This window comes from Stegodyphus dumicola, chromosome 1 (genome assembly GCF_044657685.1).
Source record: "Stegodyphus dumicola isolate Sdum_Otavi_A_Nest chromosome 1, ASM4465768v1".
Classification (NCBI taxonomy): Eukaryota; Metazoa; Arthropoda; class Arachnida; order Araneae; family Eresidae; genus Stegodyphus; species Stegodyphus dumicola.
The window spans coordinates 258,148,046-258,174,735 of NC_140768.1; the positions used below are offsets into that span (position 1 = coordinate 258,148,046).

Below are 26,690 nucleotides of genomic sequence, written 5' to 3' on the forward strand. Positions count from 1 at the left end.
CATTTCATACATTGCCAGTAGAGTAAATACAATATATGCAGTGTATAACATAAATGCATATATAAATACAATACACTTAAAGCATAACTAAAAACCATAACTATGCAACTAAATAAAACACTTAAAATATAAATAAATTAAGCATTAAAATGTATAAAAATTATCAATTTATATACAATGCCTAGGTATATAACATAATTAAAACATAAGAGTGCTTTCAGACTAAATAACAATCCAAGTTTTCAATGCAATCGGGTCTTTCACTTACACATTTATAAGCCAAATTGTATCCTAATATTTAAAATTATGTTATAAAGAGCACCTTCTATAGTTATTATAGTCTAAGGTTACATTTTAATTACTATGTTTGATGGTTAAATGTCTGTGTCAGTTCTTAGAATTATACTTCTGTAATTATTACTTCTGAACTTTATTGACTTCTTCATTGTGTTTGACAGATATCTTGGCATATAGCTAAAATAATATGCATTGCACTGCAGATTTTTTCAACTGATGCACGGTTTAAATTTCTTAAAAGAATTCATAATGCAAGTAGGTTTAGGTAAATGAATGGTAGCTGTAAGTGGGCAGTAAGAGGCCTAATGGTCAGATGAGCCTTCTAATCTGCAGACACATGTACTTGTATTCCAGATGTAAAAGCGATGGAAATAGGTTGGAAAGAGATCATGTACCATAATAAAATCAGTTAGTTGTGAGATGGCTATGCTTTTATTTGTGTTAACTTTAGGAATGAAACTATATATTCGTCTGCCAGTTTCTCCTGGATCCTTTTCCGTTTTCCATTATTGTAAAGCCTTTTCATGCAGAATCCTTTTTAGGTTAGAGGAAAGTGTTGGGATATTTAACTCTTCTTCTTTATAATTGCTAACTGCTTCTTTAATTAATCTGTCAGCTGCTTCGCTGCCTATAAAACCTACATGAGCTTAAGCCATATAAGTTGTATATAGACTTGATTATTATATCGTAAAATATATTGGATGTTTACTATTAATCTGTAGGCATCTTGAGATTCAATACTGTTTGTAAAATAGACATACTCGGCGTAGATTATTGAATTTCCTGATTAAGTTTTAATTAGGTATCGAATGGCTGTTGTAATAACTAATGGTTCAGCTTGAAAAACACTATTCTATTGTTAGAGACGTCCTTTCCAGTTATAAAGTTCCCTTTAACCCTCTATTCGTATAAAAGCACTGCAAACTCCTTCAGTAGTTTTAGAGCCATCTGCGAAATTTGCTTGTCTGATCCTTTTGGTCCAGCATTTAGTGTGTAAGATCTTTATAACTCATTTGCATTGTATTAGTCTATATGCGATATTATTGACGGTAGCGTTAATTGAATGAATTTTGAATACACGGCTCTCTGTTCAGCTCATATGCGAGGCGGTATCAATCCTGCTAGAACTTTGTTGCGATGGTGGCAGTTGGTCAATATGTTTTACACAGATTCAGGGCGAACGGACATTGGAACATTTAAGGGGTAATTGATTTTTCTTTTCCACATAGGTTGCGCCCGTACTGCTACTTCATGAAGTGCTAGATTTTCAGCTACTGTGCAATATACACTGGTTTCGAAAAATTAAGAAAAAGTCACAAAAATAGAGGTAACTTGTCCCAAAATAAAGCAAACAGTATAAAGTTTGAATATGTTGTTAAATAAGAGTTGTTGATTAAAACTGCAGTATGGAAATTTGTGGCGCTGCAGTCAGAATCCGTCATTTACGAGGAACATAAATTGCATGTTGAAGAGAAAGCCTGCAAATTTTGCTGTGATACTGAGGTAAGAATTTTGGAATAGCCGATTCGTAACGATGACCTCCAGACGTCATTCGCCTGAAGGACTACGATGGAGAGCTATTGAGAGACTAGAGGCAGGAAAAAGTCAGATAGAACTGTCCAGATGGCTAAATGGGAGTCCTTCTGCGATCCATAGACTTTGGCAATAATTTTTAACCACGGATTCAGCATTCAAGAGGATCAGCAAAGGACAGCCAACCGCTACGACGAACGCGGATGACCGATGTTTATGCGTACGGAGAAATAGAACTGTATATTTGGCTTAACTCAGATTCCCCTTTTCTGGAGAATCAGAAAGTTGGTGTAGACGTAACTGTCTTTAGATGGCTTCACGAAGAAGGTCTGTGCAAGGCAATCAGTCATCTCATGCCGCTCACGTCACGTCATAGAAGGGAATGTTTGAAGTGGGTACATCAACAAAATCATTGGACAGCTGATCAGTGAAGGGCTGTTCTCTTTACGGATGAGTTCAGGTTTAGCCTTTAAATCGATAGTTTTCCTTATTTGATTTGGAGAGGACATGGAACCCTTATTATCCATCAAACATTCTTGAAAGGGATGCATACAGAGGAAGAAGTGTCTGTGTTTTTTGGTGGTATGCCTTTGGATGGGCGCACAGACCTGCATGTTTTTCCATGTATAACTATGAATGCTCAGGGCTATAGAAATGACCACCTTGATGTTTATGACGCCCTTATGCCAGGGCTATAGATGATGATTTCCTGCTACAGGAAAATGCTAGACAGAAAATGCTTCTGCTACAGAAAATGCTTCCTGCTACAGGAAAACTACGACAATGCTAGACCGCACAGGGCTCGCATCGTGGATGATTATCTTCTGTAGCAAACAATTCAGGGCATGGAGTGGCCAAATCGATCAGCGAACTTAAGTCTTATGCAGCCTGTTTTCGATGTCTTTATAAGATGCTATCAATCCTCCTCTTCAGAAACTTTCCACGCATGCAACTGTTTTGCAAGAGCAGTAGCTCTCACTTCTTACAGAACTGATAGACGGTATACTTAAGAGCATCGCACACCGCTGTATGTGCTGTACTGCTTCTAGTTATAACTTAACACTTGCCCATGAGGCCGATTATTATCGGCCAGAAGGATTGCAGCATACTCGTAAACTAAACTAAACTAAACCAAAGTGACACATCTGATTTGTTTATATTATACATATGCTTATTTCTATAACATCATAATTGTCTGGTAAATTCTGTTCGTGTAATTTTCTACCTTACTACATATCGTTATGTATTACTATGCACAATGTTATATTATGGCTCAATTTCATTAAATTCTACATGTAACTTTTTGAGAAATAGTCATTTTTATGATTTTTCCTTAATGAATCATAACTATTGAATTATATTTTGAATATGTGAGTTTTGGTGTCGGTGGGTACCTAGGAATTGGCGTATTTTACGAGCTATTGTATTTTTTGTGTGTCGAGGACCTTGAACTTGGGGAATCCAGGTAGGTCCTGGATTTTATATAGGACCAAGACATTTTAATTGTTTCACAAATTTAATTAATAAGAGTTTAATTCAGGAGCGTTTTGATGGATTGGTGCGTGATTTTGGTATTAATATATATGCTCATTTATATATTCATAATTCAAGTTTTAAATTTTGGCATACGGATGCGAATTTGGTACATGTAGTTGTTCCATGAGTTTCGAGCTCTTTTCTGTTACGCCCTTTTATAAGGATGCCAGTATCGTCAGCCCATGAGAATACATTGATATTATATGGCCAGTCTGCTTTGAGAATTAAGATAAAGGTTAAGTTTCCTAGGAGAGGGCCCACACAGGATCCCTGAGGACAACGACTTTCCCGTATTTTGGAGGTTATACATTACAGTGTGATATTAATAAAGTTCTGTTTGTCAGATAACCGTCAATAATTTGCGAATAGACTGCTCAAACATTTTGCCAGATTTGCCGAGCGTTGAGCTGCCTTGAGGGCCTTTTTTATAGCAGGCCACCAAAGGAAGCCAAAGACGCTGTTAAGTCTATGGAAATGAATGCAGTATGGAGATTTGCGTTTGTACTTTCTTGTACTTGATATTTTACGTCTTCTTAGGCATTCATTGAGGGTAGGCCAGTTCTGAAATATTGTCTTGAGCTAATAATATTATTGCTATGGAGGGGAATATTGATAAGGAGCTTTTCGTAAATTGTTTTCAGTGCAAACAATAGGCAGATTGGTCTTAAAGATCTCCCTGTTCTTTCTAAGAAAAAATACCTCTTATCCTATTTTGAAAGTGTTTGGGAAAAGCTTTTACTGGAAGAGATGAATGAAATATTGATAAAAGAAAGAAGAGCATTCTTTACATACATTTAGAATTGGGTACAGTAAATCACCAAAGCCTGGAGCTTTTTCTCGTGGAAGAAAAGCCTGTTGAATTTCTTACCGAAACCTGTGTTCTTCAAAATTGAAATGGATGCCATCTACACTGGCCAGAACTGCTGTGTCTTTTCTGAGCAACTTTTGCTTCGGGATGTCATTAGCTGGATTATATTCTAGAAAAATAGTATTAAAAGTCAGAAAATACAGTAAAAATTAGAAATTTTTACTACAAATTTTTAGCGGCCATAAAATCTTTACATAAGAAAAGAGATTAAAAGTTTTTAGTTGTATAGTCAATAGTTTATACAGATGCTAGAACGTGAAAATTGTGCAATATTGTGGTGTATTTAATTATGGCAAAGCACACTAGGGCTATCTGCCTAAGGGGAAGGATGCCTTCGTGGAGGACCTTCTAAGGGAAACTGGCTCGTATACACGTTACACATGGGGAAAACCACGAAAACGCCCATGCAGCCAGGCCGTTCGCGGGATTCGAACCTCGGACCGAACTACCAGTGTTCAGCGACTTTACCGCTCGGCCGCTGGTGGGCCTGTGCAATATTGTCTCCAGGATTCGAACTTAGGACTTTCCGAATACGCATCGAGCGTATGTCCAGTTACATCATAAAGGCAGGCGGAAACGAGTGCGAAAATACCTTAAATAGTAACCACAATATTTTTCAAAGAGAAAAATTGGTATACACATTTCAAACCATTCTGCAAAGATTTGACTAAAAATTAGTAAAGTTAATAATTTTAATTAGATATGCGTACACTATGATTAAAATCGTTTAAATGAAATGAAGCTGTTTCCTTTTTTATATTCAAGTAATTAATGGAGATATTAAATTTCCTGATGGCCACACACCTCAGTGGTCTGATTACCTCATTACACATTGTGTCATAATCAGCTTACATTTGTCTTCGTGTTAGAAACATATGTACTTTTGAAGTTTGTCGTGTACACAGATTTTCCGCTTCAGTTGAGAAGATTGTGATTTCTTGCCAGTGAAGTTGTATTACTTAATGAGTAGTGATAAAAGTTCAGAAACTAAAGATAAAGTAGTATTACATTATGGAAAGCACGATTTTGTTAGAGGAATAAGAACCGAGATTATCTATTTGAGCAATCGCGTACACTAATGAAACTTAACGGTAGACTGCATTTAGTAAAAGCACAAGTTTTTCATTTTGCTTCAGCAGAATCAAATGTCAGAAGAAAAGAGCAAATTTCTTTATGTTACACTTTGTAGGTTTAAAATTTCCATATTATATACTGAAAGGGAAGAATCGTTAAAATATTCAGCAAATATTTCTCATCACAGATCCTATTGAAAACAGTAAGGCATGAGTTACACTGCGTAGATGATGATTTTCGCATTCAACAAGATGAAAGGCAGCTCATCTGTAGATCGACCGAAACTCTTGAAGGCTTTTAGTGTTTTCTACAGCCTGTTTCCTGATGATATATATCAATAAAACAGCTTAAAATACCGTCTTATTGAACTCTGCTTAACAAAATAGCGAAGAAAATAACTTAAATCAGAAAATTTAAAACCTGGGTTTATTCCGTAGCACTTTTTCTACTTACTACATTAGTTAGAGATTTAATACAGTATTCGCCGATTTTTGAAAGATTTTAATGTAGCAGAATAATTAATTATAACACAAATATCCTTTTAAGTGCCCAGTTTGGTAACCCCTTTCTGTTAACTACCAATCAGCGCCTTGATTTCTATCACCAAAAAGATGTTTCTGAATTTCACTATGAAACTTTTTTCTCACTGCCTCTCGCGCTTTTTTTCATAACCGTCAGTTGACTTTGGTATATGAGTAGAAAGTATCCTTTCTAATAAACCGAAAGCAAAGCCGTTCATAGATGTTCCATGAACAGATTTTGCTGGAATATGTGAAAAGTGCACGCAGATTTATGTCTCCTTTTCAGCTTATTTTGAAAAATTTATTTGTAAATATTAACGTTGTAGAGACATTAGATATTTTTTGAAAGCAGGAAACATGAAAAAGGAGCATTGCCCTCACCGGCACTCGAATACGCGCCGAGTGTGCTGACCACTACACCACGAAGGCGTGCTAAGAAGGCGGGAGAAATACGTTATAACGTATATCTTATAGTTTTGTCCTGATGAACGTTTACGTTATGTGGATAAAGAAGCAAGATATCTTCTTTTAAATAAAGAACTCAAAATATTGCGTTCATAATACGTAGGATTTAAATTTTACATTTCTTTCGGTCTCTTCTTTGAGAAACTAGCTAGGATATAACCTTTTCAAGCACTGAAGTTTTCATACCTTTCTCTCCTTGTTGAAAATGTTGTAAACCATTATTTTAAAGAGAATAACCAAAGGAAATAAAAAGAAAAATTTGCAAAGGGAATCCAGTCTCAGCGGATGGGGAAAGAAAATTTTATATTACTCAAAAATTTTATATTACTGCTTTTCAAAACATTTCGAAAATAATGCGAAATTGTTGCAATATTATCTCTTGCAGTCATAAAAATTTATTTATTTTATTTATATTATTTTTCTATAATTAATAATTTATTCAGTAAACTGTTAATTAATAATAGTATTCTCAGCATGTAACAGAACTGGTATATCACCAAAAATTATAATATTTTGAAATTTAAAAAAAAAAAAAAAAAAAAAAAAAAACCTAATATGCACGTTTTTGTAGAATTTCTCATTAAATAAAAAACAGGCTTATTTAAGCACTATTTATTGTTTATAATATACTCTTTTACAAAAAATTCGTTGTGCTTTGCGGTTATGCAACATTTTATATAATTATTTATTAAAATGCGTTAAAATGGATACAGCGCATCTTTGCTGTTTCTGCTATTAGGTGATGGTCGATTTTGATGTAATGATTAAGAAAAATTTCAGAAAATTTGAATTCGTAGAAAGCAGCTCCAAGAATTTCAAAAACTTTCCAAAAACTAAAAGTTTCTGCTTGTTTGCTCTCCTAATGAAGAAGAAAGACACGCAGGGTTATTCGAGCGACTGAGAAAGATATAACCTTGTTTCTCTCACTGGTCACCCATATATGAAGAGGTCACGGAACCAGAAACAAACAATTTTGGCAAGTGTCGCCCTCTGTTGGTGTGAAAGAAATATTTCTATATGTCTTCTTATGTATGGCTAGCTTCCGATTTATTAACGCAATCCAGGGGGCGGGTATACGATTAACTCACAATTAATCTAAGGGAAGTTAAAATAAGCACAGGAAAAAAGGAATAATTGGTATTGTAATTAACAGAGAAGTATTATTAAAAATTTTATCTGCTTTAATCCGGAGGATAAGTTCCGTTTTACGCTAGTGGTTCATGATAATAATTTTCCATCGTTCCATAATAAATAAACTGAAACAAAATTATATATATATATATATATATATATATATATACGTATATATATAAAAGACAGGATCGATTAATATGCTGTTGGTGAATCAATGGTTGGCAACAGTTTTGATGCACTTAAAGAAAATTTATTAAGAAATATTTTCTGAAAAACAATTGTTAAATGTGTTAAATAATTTCATGTAGCAGTTTAGTTGGTGAAAGTAACTAGTATTTAATGAAATGTTAATTAATTTAGTCATAAAAGCTCCAAAGCTTTGTAATTCTGATTTATAATCATGCACTCGAAAATAAACGATAAAAAGAATTCTGGTAGAACAAAAACTTCAAGAATTACCTTTCTCCTGTACCAGCGGTTCTCAACCTTTTGACTGAAGCGTACCGTCTAAACAAAAACTGAAAACCTTTAGTATCACCACTACAAAGTACTACCACCACTACTCTTGAACAAAGCTCAAATCGCATAAATTTACGAGTGTTAGGGGAAAATCTCAATCAGGATGTAGGGGTTTTAATTTTGAATTTAAATATTTAATAATTTTAAATTGAGCATATTTTTATAATTTCCGATACGCACTCTCACGCGCTGGAGATAAAAATGGTTTTTTTTCTGTACAACCTTGCCATCTCTCGCTTTGAAATCCTTGAGTTTGTAATTCGTTAATGTTTTACAAAATAGGAAATCGGTAATAAAATGAATTCCAAATTTCAAATTTGGCCTTCATATTCGCAGTAGGATTACATCATTCAAAATTGGATGGCTCTAGGTACCATTGTTTTATTCACAATTCGAGAAACATACATACATTTATGTAGATTCTTCATTATTTTATTTCTTCAAATATAATACAGGACGATAGTATTTAGTGGCAACGATTTGAAAAGTGATACAGCCTTTTAAAGTTTTCAATGCAAAATCGCAAAACGATAACAATAGTCCTTCAGGGACAAAGCCCCTTTGGACTAAAAATACTTTGCTTCTTTGCGTACCACTTATTTTTCTCTTACGTACCATCGGTTGAGAACCATTGTTCTATACTATAAGAACATCAGCCAAATAATAGGTAAGGCTGATGACTTAACATGAAGGCGAAACATTTATACTTAAAAATTTATAAGGTAGTATTGATAATTTTAGTTCAGTCAGTCATCATACCAGTATCGCAGAGATATCGCGCGGAGCACGACGTGTCCTGCTCAATGGTAGAATTAGCCGTATGGGCACATGACGGTAAAAACAGGACGGGCCAAGGAGGCATCGGAAGTAGGTGAGAGGAGGTGACCATGCGTCACAAGGGGAGCAATACCAAGGAGAGGCTGGTGTCGCGCAATCTGACAAGTGTCTGTTCGTGACATATACATGTATAAAACAATACACAGAAAGTAAAAATAAAATAAAATTATTTACAGGGTACATAAATACACAAATAAGGTACAAAATAAAATACAAATCCAATTAAAATAAATATTTACATATGTACAAAGTGTTCGTGCGCTATCATAATTAAGTAGGGAAATTTGCATTCCTCGTGATATGTGCAGCATACGGTCTTATTTTGTAGTCCTCTTGCAGAGGTACATAATCAAACGTGTTAAATTGAGCAAGGTACGGGCAATTGACAGCTCTATCGAAGAAAGTGCTGTTGATGCGGTGAAGACAGGGGCGTAGCTAGAGGGAGGCAAGGGGGGCATCTGTCCCCGGGCGCAGAAACCAAGGGGTGCCAAACTGATGTTACGACATTTTAGAATTAAATGTTTTCCATCCTTGGCAAGCAGTAGGGGGCGCGAAATCTTCAGTTGTCCCTGGGCGCTGAAAACCCTAGCTACGACTCTGGGTGAAGAAATTTGTCAACAGGCTCAATTTTTAGGTCTCTGTGAAGCGTGTCATTAGAGACAAAGTAGTGTGCGTTTGTCATTAAACGCAGGGCTTTGTTTTGGAGAATTTGCAATTTATTTATATCTCTATGTGTGGCCGCTGCCCACGCCGGGGACGCGTACGAGAAAATGGGACGGATAACCGCCGTATATAAATGTCTCTTTTTAGAGAGGTTTAACTTTGAGTTTTTCCCCATAATGGAAGAAATACTAGTAAGTGCAGCCATGGCCTTACTTCTGGCTTTAGTCACATGGTCTTTCCAACTGAGTTTATTATTCATGACGACACCAAGATAAACAGCCTTATTTACAATAGGCACATCGATGTCAAAAAGTTTTCAAGTCACATTTAAAGGGGTTCTAGGAGTCTTCTTACGTATAATGAGCAACTGCGATTTCTGCGCATGAATGTGCACCAATGTTCCACTGCGGGGATGATGCTCTGTAATTTAGAAACCGCTATTTCAGCTCCGAGGGAAGTCGTAGCTAACGCAGTATCGTCCGCGTAGCATCCTCGGAAAGTGTTGTTGTCCATGTTATACTTTGGGAAATCTGCGACGTAAAACAAATAAAGGATAGGTCCCAAAATTGACCCCTGAGCCACGCCGGCATTTAAACGTTGACATTCAGATTTGTCACTACCAATACTGACATAGAATTTTCTGTCCTTAATAAAGGAATAGATTAAAAGTATGAGGTCTCTATCCAAATCAGTAGATATGAGCTTAAAAATGAGCCCCTCATGCCAGACGCCGTCGAAGGAATTTTTAGTTCACCAGTGCCGAGTGGATAAGACTGTTGGACACTAGTTCGATTCAGATTTGAATCCAGGGAACGGGTTGGTCGCACGAAAGTTTTCTCTTGTCCAACATGAATACAAACCAGTTTCCACTAGAATATTGTTTCTTTCAATAAAACAAATAAACACTGACAATTTTGATTAATAAAATAATTGACGTTTTTTGAAAATAAAAATTAGAAATTTCAAGTCATAATATTTGAAATTTACTTGTAATTAAGCATTATGCAACAGAACTCTGATAAAATAATCGGAGAAAAAAGAAAAACTTAGCAATTATCAGTAATGTAGAAATAAATAATGGCAGACAGACTGCTTATATTTAATTAACTGACCGAGACATGGTTTGCAGACAACTTGCATTACAAGTTCAACCACTTCATTATCTCGAGCAAATATCGGCGGCAGTATTCTACAGAGAATAACCGCATTTTAAAATTCTAAGTATCATTAACTTAAATTTTATTCTTTTATATATTCATGATAAATAAAGGATTCATAGAAATTTGAAAAAAATAAAACTAAACTTGAAATTTAAACAGATGTCTATTATTAAAATAAACATTTGTTGAAGCTACATTAAAAATTCGTTATTCCTCTTTTTTCTTTTTCTTGCTCTTAGAAGTGCATCATTGAGAGATGATTGTTAAAAATTTGTTATTAATATTCTATTAAATAAAATATTCCATCATTAAGTTGGTAATTCTTTATGTTCTTGAATCTATTATTCAAGTTATAGTTTTGTGGAAAAAAACTCAATGGAACCTAAGTTCATGAATGTAATTCAGCCATGAAGTTTATTCATCATTCGAAATGTTTGTGAACAGAAACTACTTCCCCATAAGAATTAATGTCAGTTCCTGGATCACAGGCGACTGTTTGTTTAAATTTTCCGACAGCACCTTCTGCATAAGTTCGTATCACACAACCAATGGAAGTTATTACATCTAAGTCGAAAAATATAAACACTTTATTAAGCATATAAAAGAGACGAAAGCTTAAAATGGCAACCTTATGTTAAATTTAACATTGGCGTGTTTTTCTTCCAGTTGGGCATGGGATCATCTTTTATTCCTTCTTTTTTCTCTAAAGACATTACCTATCGTCTTTTCTTGCTGCTTCTGAAGTTACAGTTTTTCTGAATCTCGCAAATTTCGACTTTCAGTTCTTTCCGAATAACCTGAGTCATCTAGCGTGATGAAAAATATGGAGAGGAGAAATATCCAATTTATATTAGAATTTTAAGGGATTATTGGAAAATTAAAATTAGACAATTTCTTTGCATATTTTTTATTTTGCATATGTACACATAAGAAAACTTTCCCAATATATGAATCCCTAGCGATCTGTCATTTTCATAATGCATGTATCGTTCTAACGCCATTTATGGTTTTTCAATTGGCTGGTCAATTTGCGTAGTAAAAAAAGGAGTGTAGCTATTTAAAATTTCTAAATGTTTTAATCTTGAAAAGTGATACAGCCTTTTAATTTCTGATACTTTTTTATTTTTGATTTATTTTTTTTTTTTATTTATCAGTCAAGTTGATATTTTTGCTATTTTTGGTTATTTTTACTGTGTTTTCGATAAGAGATACACTTTGCTTACTGATTTATAGTCACCTAAATGTATAAGGTACTTAATTTAATTTATATTCTCATACACATTTCTTGTTAAACTGATTGTAGAGATACATACGTGGAATGAAAAGCGCAAATAACGTGTGTTTCTGAACCATGCTTATTTTTGTATCCTCTATTTCAAGGTGAACGAAGAGTAATAAGTAAAGGTATCAGAGCTGCAGAAATTCAAGATGCAAGGATTTTCATTTAAATTAGAACGATATTTTAAAACCTATCATTTAAAGTGTTTTTTTTTTTTTTTTTTTTTAACCCCGAGCTCAAAAGACACTAAACAACAGGTAAATGTACATCCCTTGCCTCCTTTACAGGAACGTACACAACTTGAGTTGAGCCACATGTTTGAGCCATGGGGAATACAACAATAGGTTTTGCGCTGTCAGTCGTTGCTGAGCAAGTATGGATTTTAAAGCAGCCAAATTTTTTGGATATTTATAGATGGCAATTTCAGATGTCAGCAAGAGATATCAAAACTCTAGACAGAAGCGGCTGCTCGTTAACATCATAAATGCAGGTAACTGGGAATAAATTGGGAATGCTAACAGCTGTCAAGATTAATAAATCGTAATACCTACATACAATGAGGAAGCAGCTAGTAGAAAAACGATCTACATATTAAATTCACAGTAGATTAGGAACATACTAATTATGTTTGGAAGTTAAAATGGCGTATTTGATACACGTTAACAACTTAATCTTTTCTAGTTAAGTTAAATATTTTTGATCTAAACCTTTTTTTAGCTTGTATTTCTCACCTTTATTAATTATTTAAAATAAACATTTCTGAGAGCACTAATAAATCTCCTAATTATAAACATCTTGGCATTTGATATTAAAAAAGGTAATTACTGCAGTTAGAATCTGATTACATGATCTGATATCAAATCAAATTTATGCTCATCTATTCAAGACCTGTGGGTGATATATAGTAGGCACACATTCCTTATAGTTAGGATGGAAAAAAATGGAATCATCAAGAAATAGCTTCTAAAAATTACAATTAAGTCATCAATAAAAAAAACATGCCAAATCATTAACATGAAAAATTTTCAGCAGCAATAAATCGTGCCAAATCTTAATCATTCTTATTTCATCCTTCATTTTCCTAGCTCTAGAATGACTGAACGAAGAAAAAGTCATGTAATAAACAAATATAAAAGATTACTTGGTTAGTAGAAAAGTAAAGCTTTACCGTCTATTATAGTCTTAAGCAAATACAGACTTAAACAAATAATTTTAACAAATAAACAATTTTAGTAATTTTATAGATAAAAACATTATTAACATATTCACTTTTTTTCAATAAAGTACACTGCAATCACGAAGCTAAATAGATACTTTTCCGTTATGCACTGCCAATCTTTGGCGCCTATGAAAGAAAAGCCATATATACGCCAAGACCCAACGATAGCACCACATGGACTCCAAACAATTTGTCGATTCACACATACTCACACAAATGCGTGGCAGGTGCATAGCACAAATATAATACAAAATATTGAGCAATTTGGCATGCTATAAGAGGTGACATTTTTTATAATTTTGTACATCAAAATGCACTCTTCGAGTTCATGAGTTCATACAGTGGCTACACTGAGTACTCAAATGCTGTACAATCTAATATATGCATTAACATTGAAAGAGTACAATACATTTTATTAAAATTTGTTTATTTTGTAGTACTGGATGCCATGGCCAAACCTCCGTTCGGTATAATGGAAGGTACTTTTATTGTGATGGGGGATTACGATGAATGTTTAGAGGTCAGTTCATCTAAGAAAGGAGATGTCCCAATGACTAAGGAAGAGGAGTACTACCACGGACAGTACTGTACTATTGAAGCCAGTTTACCACCAAAACTGGACGAAGCGGTGCTGGATTATGGCAGAGGAAAACTCAATCTTTCATTCTTTGGAAAACTAGCACCGGTAAACTTTTTTAAGTATCTATTATTATAATTATTGTTGAACTGTTCTTAGTATGCCTTAATGGGAGTATGAATTTCACAGTTTAGTCTGCTTGCTTTTATAGAGTGTAATCATAGTAACTATGATTGATATTTATTAACAATATAAAGTTTTACTCCTGATTCTCGAAATCCTTTAATCCCCATTAATTATAAGGTTCTTTCATTCTTGCCCCGAGAGAAAACTTATGAAGTACAGATGCCTTGTCTCTGTTCTGCTGGGTACATGGGCTTTTCATGTCTATGTAGATGTCAGTATAAACCACTTTCTCTTTGAAAATCCTTCACACAGGTATTTCTTACTTGCTTTGCTGAATAAACAATAAATTCTTTACTTAATTACAGCTAGTAATGAGAAATATGTAGTAAATTTTGACGTAAAAATCTTATACAGCTTCTGCAAAATTTTAGTAATCTTTCAATAATGGCTTTGAAAGCTAATTCAAACGAAACATAAATATTTCGCCTTTCAATGAGTAGTATGACCTCATGATAGCTCTAAAAAGTTTCAAAACACTCGTCCCGTAATCATTAATACCCAAAATTATTAACACATCCTAACGAAAAAATGTTTGAGAATTTTTTAAGTTTCTGATAAATTTCAAAAAAAAAAAAAATTCTTTTTCTCTTGTCTTGTAATTTAAAGAATAGTCATGCAGCCCTATATTCTCTTAATTCTTATTATATGTGTATCCCCTAAATTTTAATATTAGTGTACTTTTAAAAATGTACTTTTCCTATCATATCTTACATCATGTATATCTGCAATAAATGTTTTGTTAAAATAAAGATACTCTTGCCACAAAATTTTACATATGGATTGATTTTTTAAGTCCTAAAAAATTCCTCTCATTGCAGTTTGGATTAATGTCCAAAATAATGTACGGCCTATCGTCATACCTTTTGCTTAATATTATACTATACATTTATAAGCTACACTCCATGATTAGATATTTAAAAATTTAATATATACATTTTTTCTCTCAAGATTTTAATTTTAAACAATAATTATAACTAGTTTAAAATGTTTTGCTTCTAAATTTAGTATCTTTCTTTAACCAAATTTTAAGTACAATAAGTGATTTACATAAGGGTCAGCTCTCTAAGCTACGACAACTGGATATGATTGATATTTCTGCGAACCTATATAAAAATTGATTAAGAATGTCATCTCTCTAAGACGATTGCCTCCACAGAAGACTAAAATTCTCTATGGAATCGTTTAGACAGGGTTCTTTAGACTTTCTCCAAAATGTTGATTTCATTTATTTGAAGCTTAAACTCTAAAATATATATGCAAAAGTTTTGTTTTACTCTCTCATTCGATGAAATATTTAACAATGAAATTTACTTTTATTTCAAATAATGAAAATTACATTTAAAGTAAAACTTTATATTCTTATCAAAAGAAATAATTAAAATGATTCTGTTTCCCTTTAATGTTCCAGAACCAAGACTTAAATAATTATCTTCTGTATAGTTCTAAAAGGATAAGGCTTTTTACAAAATTTAATTTTATTACTAGCATTGTTTATAACTTTCGCACGTACATATGTGCATAACGGAAGATATATGCAGAGAAATATGACATTAAATATAATTTAAATGTGTCTTTGCAAATCGCGTTACTAGGCAAAATCTCGACTTCAGAGCAGTTAATCATCTCAGCTTAATGAGCCAAATTCTACTGAAGTACGTCCATGCCTTTAAGAGCTTTACGTTTGCATAAGATTGCAATTTTAAAATAAATAAAGATACATTTGTAATTTTAAAATATATTCTTTCTCATAAATTAGGAAAAATCGATATGGTATTCATTGCTCTGTCGCCGATATGAAAGTAAACTATGCATTCATTCTGTGACCACTGACAGGGGAAAAAGATACTGCATTCGTTTCGTTGCTATGCACAGAAATAAAGATTGTAATTTAAAAGAGTGTATATGTAAACTTCCTTTCTTTATGTAATATTAGTTAGGCGCTCAGAGTGGGTAACAGTGAAATTATTCTTTTAAACAAATATTGAAAGTATATTATAAATCATTGTTTACGTATATGGTAACCGGGGACAGGTTCCCCTTATGACTCCATGTTAGGCTTAGTAACCGACTAGCTGTCGGAAGAGCTGACAATAGTTTAGTTCATTAATCCAGTTGTCAGTTCTTGCACTTTATGCCTTATGTTCTCTGTTATATTTACATGCATTGCAATATGTTTCTTGCATCCTCTGTTCCCAAATCTGTAACCATTGTACAGCCACCTAGACCCTGTCAACCGATACTGTCAACCGAAACAAATTACTGCGTCTGCGATATCAGACATGTCGTCTCACACATCGTAACAGCTTGAAAACAGCCACTTTTGGGTGACCGCACACACGATTTTCTCATCTTTGTTTTGTCCGCCGCTAGTACTTGTTAATCTGTTATCCCGAAAGGAAATGTGTTTGTAACATTCTCAATACTTCATTTATTCCCCTTAATGAACGAAATTATCCACTAATTATACTTTTTATAATATCAATTCACCGCATTCTTTCGAAATGATAATGTTAGAAATATTTCTTCAAATAATACTATAAATTTAAAAATTATATTTAAAATTAAAGGCAATTATATTTAAAGAAAAGTGCCTGAGTACCACTGGTGTAAGTCTGGTCACCCTGGCCCATATTTTAGCTTGCTTGGATTTTAACGAAAACGAGGTCCTTCAGGATCCTCTATTGTTTTTAGACTTATTAGATATTTTTGGATTTATGGAGATTATCTAGCTTTGATGGACAATCTGGGATTAGCAACAGCAACAACAACACAATTATATTTTTATTATTTACTGTCATTAATATGTTATAAGCCCAAATCTAGTAAATGGCGGAAACTATGCTTGAATTTCAAGAAATTATCTTATCCTCTAAACTATGTTAACGAAAAATTAATTTTAGGTACCATCTATTAATATCATTATTTCTTATTGCCGGAATTATTTAGCTTATACGGCATTCTTGCGAATTCAAATCGGGCATGTCCCCCAAAAAACATGTGGAAAAATTAGTACTGCAGCTTTCACATGAAAATAAAAAATACATGTATGGCTATTAATGTAACAAAATTCCGATATATGCATAATATATATAGGAAAGTGCCAAACGGCCATTACGTTCAGGTGTCGCTTCGTCAGACTCAAAGAAAACAACAGATGCACGAAGATTTGTTACTATGGGTAAGGGATCCACAGAGTTTGAGAGAGTACAGGAGTATTGTTACGCATGTAAACTTCTATTTTTGTTACTGTTTGCTGCATTTATGCAAGTAAGATTTGGATATAATTAATCATTAGGCTATTGCAAAAGGAAAATATCAAAATTATGATGCATATATAGGAGAACATGCTCTCTAAAACTTTAAGTAAGTTAAGGCGTACGGCCTATACACAAGAATACGAGAAATAGCTAATTAAAATTTATATTATTTTTTTTGTAGTGAAAAAATTTCTTTCACATATGCAATTAATTTAGTATTGAATAAATACACTGAAATATTTTTTTCTTCCAGTTTGTTAAAGAATTTCCAGTCAATTTCAGAAATTTGGTCAAATTTCGTATTGGGGTCTGTCTTCCCTCTACATGTACTGAAGAAGATTTGACGGAAATATTGGGACTAAGTAAGTCCAGTCTTCCGTTTTGTCGTATATAGTTCTTCATAGAAAATTGTAAGTAATATCCGTAAAGCGTAACATGTTTATTCATTTTAGAATTAGTATTTAAAAGTGGTTTAATAGTAAACTAACCTCAATTACTTGAGAGCTCTACTTCAATTTTTTGAAAAATTTTTGAGACCGAATATTGGTAAGATCTCATTTTAAATCTATAATGCATATCATTTCACTTTTAAGTGCAGTTGATTTAATAAAATATTTAAAATTTAAATAATGTATTTAATTGTATGGTGCTTTAATAAAATATTTGTGTTCTCATATTCTACTATAATATAAAGGGTGATTAAAAATTTTCCATTCGAGAGGCATGAGACCCGATATGTTTATTTTGCTCTGAAGAATTTTCAGCTGACGCAAGGTACTTGCCTAACAGGTCAAAGGCGCTTTTCTGGGAAAAAAAAAATGTCTACAACAGATTTGTTGTAGGAAAACAAAATCCGGTATAACCATATTTAATTCATCATCCGATCGAAACTGTTGTTCTTCCAAGGCCATATCCAGGGGTCTGATAATAAAAACATCCCATGGTGACAGATCTGAGATGTAGGTGAAAATTCTTTCATTTAAATATGTTGGATCTCTGTTTCGTGACTTGAACTATGTGAGGAAGGGCACTGTTTATATTTATTATGCTGATTGCGGTAGAATATTTCTCTTTAACGACACCTTACAACCACACAAGTGCATTAAACTAATGTGACGTCGTAAACCAGAGAATACACCAGTTTACCGCTTTTCATATAGAAAAATGAAAGAATAGGTCCCCCTTGACCTGTTTTGGATGTTGCCGGCAGCAAAACAGACATGAATACCTGCTTCATCTATTCAGCATATTATTATGACTGCAATAAATAACTTATTAATAGTGCAAGTTTGTTCAGAAGCTTGCTGATATCTACCGGCTCATTCTGAATACGGTACATATAATTTTTGAAAACACAGCGCTATCGATAAACAAATTTATTAATCAATCTATATTTATATTGTATATTTTTTCTTCCTTCTTTCGTCGTACGGTACGGATTCGTGTAGATTTTGAGCGAATAATGACAACTGCACTTGATGAAGAATGGAAACACACTTTATTGGCCAATATTATTTTCAGAACAGCTCCAAAATCACATTTTTACAGTCGTCGAAGAACTACTATAAACTCGCTGAAACAATCAGCAGCACAGTCTTCAGGCAATCAGGCTATAGCGGTGGAGATAGCTTCACTGGAAAACACCAGAGTACAGCTCCCGAGTCTGCTCGCTCGTTCTCGGAACTCCACGTACTCTTGAGACTCTCCACTACAACTCGCTATGCATTCGTCGATATACTAGAGTACAGCTCCCAACTGCTCCGTTCCGCCGTTCTAGGAGCTAAACGCACGCTCTCGACGATGCACTAACCGCGATACACTAAGAGACTCTTTCGGTGTACGCGACGACCAACTCGGCACTCACTGACTGACTATCAACTAGATGGACTCCAAACAAACTGACTAACTCTCCGCATACCAGCAGGGTTTATAGAGCTTTTGGCTTGTGTTCGAGAACATTCTGAGCTAAACCAGTAAGAATTCGTTCCAAAAGGTTCTCCATCCGTGTATGGCATATCGCTAATTTTGTCGTCAAATATCGCCAAATTGGCTATTTCTCGCCAATTTTGGCAACCATGTCTACGCTTGCCAATTTATGGCATTCCTAAACCTGCCTTGCGGGGAAGCTATCTTTAGCTGTCTACCTGGACATTCCATAACAATATTATAATATAAGCCAAAAGTAAGATGCGAAATAGTTTACACCCCAGCCTTTCCTATATCTTACATTGCTAAGAAACGCTTCATTACTTGACTAGATTCCTACTACCTGCATAATATGCCACTCTTTCGAAGTATATTCACTTCTGAAAAGTATTTTAGACGATTGAACTATATGTTGCTGCTCCTTGCCTTGAAATTTCGTTGCACCTCAGGATGAGAAGCTGACGTAAATGGATATGGAATAAAAAATATGTTGATGCACTCCTAAAAATCATATACGATGATGCATGCCTAAAAACTTTATACCATATGTGCCTGCATTTGTCAAGTGGTTATAACCTTGAACTTTAAATGTTTCTTCTCGGCTTTATTGATTTGCCGAGTGCGAAATAGAAATACGAAAACATTTGTTCTAAGACTTCCTCCACCAAATTGTCTCTACTCTCGAACGCTCAGGCGTAATTAATCTAGCTTTCCTTACATACCTTCGCAGATAACCTCACTGCTCTACCAATTTATGTTCAAATTACGCTAATTTCATGTCAGGATTTTTTTTCTTTCAGTATATTTTTATATATTGAGAAAAAATAAGTGATGTTACTATGGAACATATAAATGCAGTTTGATGCAAACTGGCTTTGAAATTTGTAGTGACTTTGTTCGTACCTATAAAATAACATCTAATTATCTAACATCATTAATTTAATTCTGATCTTGTTTTACCAGATCCACTGTCTTTCATCCCAGTGAGCGTGAGCCGTTGTGAAGATGGCCAGAAGAAGCCGCTGAACACAGATCAGATGGTATTTTTGTAAGTGTTTCATGCTATATTTTGTTTTCTTTTTAAAAGCATTGAGGTAATCTCATTCAATATTCTCTGAGGGTGTGTCGAGACAGAAAATTAGGGATTTCCTACCTTAGCTAAATTGATGCGACAAATACGTCTCACTAGAATTGCTATTAATTACTGCCCAAATGGACAGAACTTTCAAATTAATGCTTTAGATTTTTTATTATAATATTATTCTGGATAACATAACAATACGTGATATGTAAATCCGAAGAACTTTCGGAAGTTCTGGCAAAGACTATTCGAAAACGTATGCGTATTACATTTTCAAGCAAATTTTACGTTTTGTATTCAGTTTAACTTTTACCGTTATCACGATGGCTTTGAAATATTCTTTTCAGATTGTACATTTCAATGAGCAACTACTTAGAATCGTAATCAATAGAAATGAAACCATTAGAAAACAATTAAAATGTAATTAGAATTCCTTTTTTTAACATAAAAGCAAAAAGAAACAAAATTCTTAATCTACAAAGTGTAAATTAAATGCTATTTTCTTTCTTTTAAATGAAATGATTTAATAATATTCTTTAAAATTTATTAAGTATAACAATTTTGGAAACAGTTTTGGTAGAAACAAAATGAATATTTTGTCACTTTTTAAATGGCAATAAACGTGTCTATATATTTATCATATGAAGAGAATTAGTTGCAAATTTCAAAATTTTTTCTCCAAGTTTTTTTTTTTATTTAAGGAAATTTGCTGCTGGCAGCATTTCTTATTTCTTTTCTCTAACTGCTAGCAGCATTTCTTATTAGATAAAGCATACTAAAATAATGTGCTATATATCAGAAAAATATTTCGTGTTTAAATATTTTTTTGTTATTAAATTAAAGACATATAATGATTATAATATTCCAAGTTGCTCTGATTAAAGAAAGAATCTTCTTAACTGTGGTGCAAACATCTTTATTTAAAGAAACTTGCTGCTGGCAGCATTTCTTTTCTGTAACTGCTAGCAGCATTTCTTATTAGATAAAGCATACTAAAATAATGTGCAATATATCAGAAAAATATTTCGTGTTTAAATATTCTTTGTTATTTAATTAAAGACATATAATGATTATAATACTCCAAGTTTCTCTGATTAAAGAAAGAATCTTCTTAACTGTGGTGCAAACATGTTGAAGAAAATAAACTACAAATATAAAAATAATAGAAAATTACATTTCCCTTATAAGATGTTTGAGAACAATGATTTTAACAATTTTTTCTTTTATATTTTGAGATATTAACATAATTTTAAATATTTGTGAAATATCTAATAACTTCTTCTATAACTTTTATATCTAAACTTTCTACCAAGAATAATATACTCATAAGTATTGTATAGTCATACTTTCAGTGCAATTTTAATTAGAATTAATTACACGTAGAAGTATATTTATTAGATGTTAAATATATAGCATGGCATTATTTGTTTATGTCTACTCTGTTTCTAAATTGATATTCATTCGGTCTGTAATAAATTACTTGCCGGAAATAGTTAACTTATAATTACTAATTCTAAGTGCTATTACACAGTTTCAAGCACTTAACTAGTACTGAGATTTTAGGATCTCTCTTTACATTTTTTCAAAATCGCTTAAACTCCTTTTAATGTGTTCTCAAAAGTCTGCGTATGTATACCTGAGAAACTTTATAAATCTACGCTCCCGTGGGACTCACCGAACTCTTAAACTCTTAATTCTATACAAAATAAGGTGGTTTTTTTTTTTTTTTTTCCCAGTGTCGTCATAGCGTTATTTGCAGTGCTCGTACTGTCTGGAACAGCTTTAGATGCCTGGTTCCACATTAAATATTCTACTTACAAAGGAGATCATAAAGGTAAGTGTTCTTATTGTATCTTAAAAATATGTAAGAGTGTGTTAAATATTCTCATATTGAGCATTATGAAAAAATACATAATTCAAACATCTTCCATATTGCATCATCTTCTTGATCGTACGGGAGCAACTGGTTTTTTGATTGTACTTGCAGCAACGGGTGTACATTCTTTGACCTCCGTAACACTTAAGCTTTTTTATAGGGATCTTTCATTCTTTAATTTTATTAAATATTTCCTTCTTAATGCATTTAAGGGTCAAAATTTAAACGTGTTATTTGTTTGAAAAATATCGATTGTTCTCATCTTCTACACTCATTAAAACGGCGTATGTCGAAAACGCCACTGCAGAAACATTGCGGATGAAAACATCGCAAATGAACTTCCTCATACAAAACATCGTAGGACAAAAGAAAGCGAGGAGAAAACATGATGGTAGAAAATATAGAGCGGCAAAAACTGCACACTTTTGAAACTTCGGCATACAAAATATTGTGGCAAAAAATAAAGCATTTATAAATCATTGGATGACGGTAACATCAAAGATGTCACGTTTCCGATTGAAAAAAAAATTAAGCGAATTTTCACGTAATGATTTGTGAGCGCAAGATAAAGTTAGTAATATTGTTCCCTCTATATTTGATATTTTTTGCATTGACTAATACATTTTTACTGGAAAAGTAAGAAGGAAAATTAAACATTAAAAAACTGCAAATAAGCAAAAATGAATTCTACTTATAACAGTTAATAAAACTACTTTTTTGAATAAATAGAGTTAAATTTTTAACACAAATGAAATTTGAAATAGAAATCATGTATTGCCACGTTTCTTTAATAACCGCTAATTTAATTTCTGATATTATGTATGTAAAACTTTGATAGATTTTAAACAGCCCATTGCTGGCTTATTGTTAGAGAAATAAATTTGTAAAATTACAAATAATTCCATTTCTGTAATTACTATTCCGGTTATGTTACTTTTTGAACAGGTAATGATCATCGGAACACATTAATACGAAGTTAATCTAAAACGTAATGCTAATATTTTTATTTAATTATTCTCCCTAATATTTTTTCTCTGAAGGTAATTTTACTTCAGACGGTATCTACTTACATTCCTGTGCGATCTCAGTATTCAAAACAGTTGTGATCAACCTGGAAGATTTGCTGTTCATTGTAAAGTACTACTTTTATTCAGTACTTGAATGGCGTGAGTAACTGCTGAAGAAACCTGTTTCGCCTTGCAATCAATATAGAGCTCTTTTAATCTCTGGGAGAATTTTACGAAGATTTTGTTTTTGGTGGAGTGAACCTTCAGCCTCTTACCTGGTTAGGATACTTGTCTCCATTTTCTGCGAAACTCTTTCAAAATTAATTTCCTAAGCAAGTTAGGCATTTTTATGCAATTGCTTTACAGATTTGGCAACCATTTACGATAATATGCTTAATGAACACTTTTCCCACATGGAACTCTATTTTTCGTAATAATTCCTTGGTGATCCTGGGCAGAGATCATAATTTATTTCACCAATGGTTGTGCATGCTGAAATATTTGGAATCGTGGGAAGAATCGACAGCGACTGAAATTTTAGTCAAAATTTTTAATTCCTATTTTATCAAATATTGTTATTCCAGACAGAGGTTTTTCAACTTAATCATCAAATCTTCATATCAATAATTTTGCATCAAGCAATGAGGGATCACAGAACACAAATGTCTCTCCTCTCCAAAGTTTCTGTCAAAATCGGCATATTGATATTGGTGAAATCTCTTTAGCTTGTGATATTTTCTCGTATTTTTCGAATTCTTGTTTGATGACATTCTTTCATTCTACTTTGCACTAAATTAGAGGCATTTTGCTGCATTAAGTTAGAGTCGCTCGTAAATATCACACTAGGTTAGAGGCATTTTGCTGTCCGGCATATCTAAAAATTTTCATCCCTTAGTACTGTCGCTTTTCAGCTTTGCCCGGCTCTGTCGCCAAGCATAACACTTCTTTTAACGTGTTGATATTTCTTGGTCTTCCTAATTTTCTGTCATGATGTCCGTCTTACATGTCCTTCATAAAAGCTTAAAGCCAAACGAAATGTAGCCAAACGAAAAGTTGTACAATGATCCACTGTTTGATCACTACAAATTCAGTAATAATGCGAAAATTTGCTCCCATAAACATTTATTTTTGAAGTCTGATCTTTTAATTTCTTAAGTATCTTCTGCGTACAGACTCCATTTCGATTTTTTCTCCATTTGAGATTTTTTTTATGTATACAGGTTAGGTAACCCAAGGGAAAGTTGAACTATGTAAACCTAGGCTGATAATAATTTATTTCAAACTTTCTGAGTTACTATTCTGAGAAACTTAAGACGTGACGGTAGGTCATGTGATGGCCTTTATGGGTCCAACAATTAGAATATGGTGGAACCATACACCTATTTGGCAAGAGCTTAGTAACTAAAGTATTGTGCAGACGTATCCCGTGTTACGAAAGGCCTCCACATCGAACATCTGTGCTTGTCCATAGAAATATGAAGAATTACGTGTTCATGTTATATCTGCATTTGAGAAATAAATTCATTATAATAGTGACAAGTATGTTTTCGTTTCTGTAACATTAGTTTCCACTTGCCATGTATTTGGTTAACAGCTCAAAACTAAACAGCTAGGTTGAAGAGTTCGGCTCAGAGGCAGATGGAATAAGTGCTCGAAGAAGCTTTTATATAGCCCGTCATGAATTAATAGATTTATGAGAAATAGGTTATGTATGTTCAGAATTATCATAACGATTCAAGAGGTAGTTTCGAGAATTTTCAATGATGCGAGTGAACTTCATTATCGATATCCAAAGTTATCAGGACAGTTCAAGAGATAGTTTCAAGAATTTTCAAATGATGCTCATAAACTTCGTTACTATGTCTAAAAGTATCGGGATGATTTTAGAGATAGTTTTAAGAATTTTAATTGATGCGCCTGAACTTCATTATCTCTGTCCAAAATTATCGGGACGATTCGAGAGATAGTTTCAAGAATTTTCAATGATGCGCGGTGTACTGATTACTAAAATATTCTGGCAGATTCCGTTGGATGCTACCCTGAAACCAAAAAGGGCCGTTGGGATTTAAAGGGTTAAAGAGTAATTGGAAGGAAACAAGTTCTAGTATATAGGAGAACGCGGTTAGTTCTCAAACTGAAGTTTCTAAATGGTGACGACAATTACAGCAGGTTAGTAAGAAATTTTAAAAAACGGTCGTTAGGTTGTTCTGCTTCACTTACCCAAAACGTCACAGTTTCAAAGCAAATCCGTTTAGAGTTTAATTTGTAATTTATTTTGCACTTGTTTGACAATATAAAGGTAACAAAGAAAATTAAAAAACATTTTGTTGTGTACAGAATGATTAGGCATTTATCGGACCACGAAACAGGGAAGCTCAGCATTCATGGAATATCGAAACACAGAAAATTGCTGGACTTGAACTCCGGAATTTCCTATTACTAGCTAGGCGCACTTTAAATCACACCACTAACAAACGCAGGGAGGAGGAAGAAAATTTTTTACAAGTATACAATAATTAGGTGATGGAATTTTAGCGTCAAACAACAGATAAATAAACCATACAACAGAAGAATGCAGAGATTTTGAATTCTATCCCCCTTTTTAAGGCAGATTTAAAGTATTTTTCACACATTGAACACACACACACATATATATATATATGTTTTCTAGTATGTAGGAGAATAGTTCTAGTATATAGGAGAAATATTGCATATATATATAAACACATATGTATGTGTGATATTTAACATATGGAACACAATTACTAACTTAATTTGGTAATAGCCCTTTTAATTCGTGACTTTATTAGCTTACGTTCCCCTTCAAAGAATCTATACTGAGCCACTGATGTCATTATTTCTTCTCCATTGCCAAAGAACTTGCTCAATCATTGCTCAGGATTCAAATAAAAGATTCCAAACTTATTTATAGGTTCTGCTAAAGTGCACTGTAACTTTCTCTGCTTGCTATTGTCTGGGTAACTCATGTCTCTTCGCTTAGCTGTATCTTTTGCTATTTAAAATGTGATCCGTGATTATAGAACTGTGAAGTGCTTTTTCCACCCCTAATGACGTGAAAAATATTAATTATTAAAAAGTATGCTTATTAAATTATTCTTCAAGAAAAATAAAATAATGTGGCCTGTTATCTGCAAAGTACTCAATGTCTGCAAGTTTATTTTTTTATCACGCATTCCACTCGTGTACGAGCCACATCTCTCTACAGCACCTGGACCATTCCTAAAAAATTAATTGGTGGCTTCTTCTGCAAAATTGTCACAAATGTATGCATGAATACGTAACCACCAGGTGTTCTAAAATTATTTCATGTTATCTCTAACTGAGATTACAAAGTCTGAAATAATTTTGTTGCAAGATTAATACTATGGTACATCCAGACTCATCTCCAGTTTCAAACGCACTTTTAGTGCATTTTTCGAGTATAATGGTAACAGCAATTAACCCAAGCATGCGTGCACCGCGTACGTTTTTAAATGCATGTAAATTTCTGCACTTAATATTGTGTGATTCGGTATCCCTTTTTTTCTCCAATCGCTTGGGGAATAAACACCCGGGCTCCTGGGAGAAAGTGACCACTTGTCCAGGCTAAGATATACAAGCACACCGCGGAACCTACGGTCTAGAAAGCAGATATCAGGGCGCTGCCGACCGTGG

At 33.4% G+C, this 26,690-nt stretch overlaps 1 protein-coding gene across 1 annotated transcript in view; it reads left to right on the top strand.

Annotated features, from left to right (window-relative positions):
• The window catches only part of LOC118192311 (O-acyltransferase like protein-like), a 68,763-nt gene that overhangs the window by 7,607 nt on the left and 34,466 nt on the right, over positions 1–26,690 (top strand). The window contains exons 2-5 of the mRNA XM_035363250.2: positions 13,543–13,790; positions 17,379–17,487; positions 20,015–20,099; positions 21,869–21,966. Of these exons, the coding sequence (XP_035219141.1) occupies positions 13,543–13,790; positions 17,379–17,487; positions 20,015–20,099; positions 21,869–21,966 (540 nt within the window). The remainder of the gene's footprint in view (positions 1–13,542; positions 13,791–17,378; positions 17,488–20,014; positions 20,100–21,868; positions 21,967–26,690) is intronic.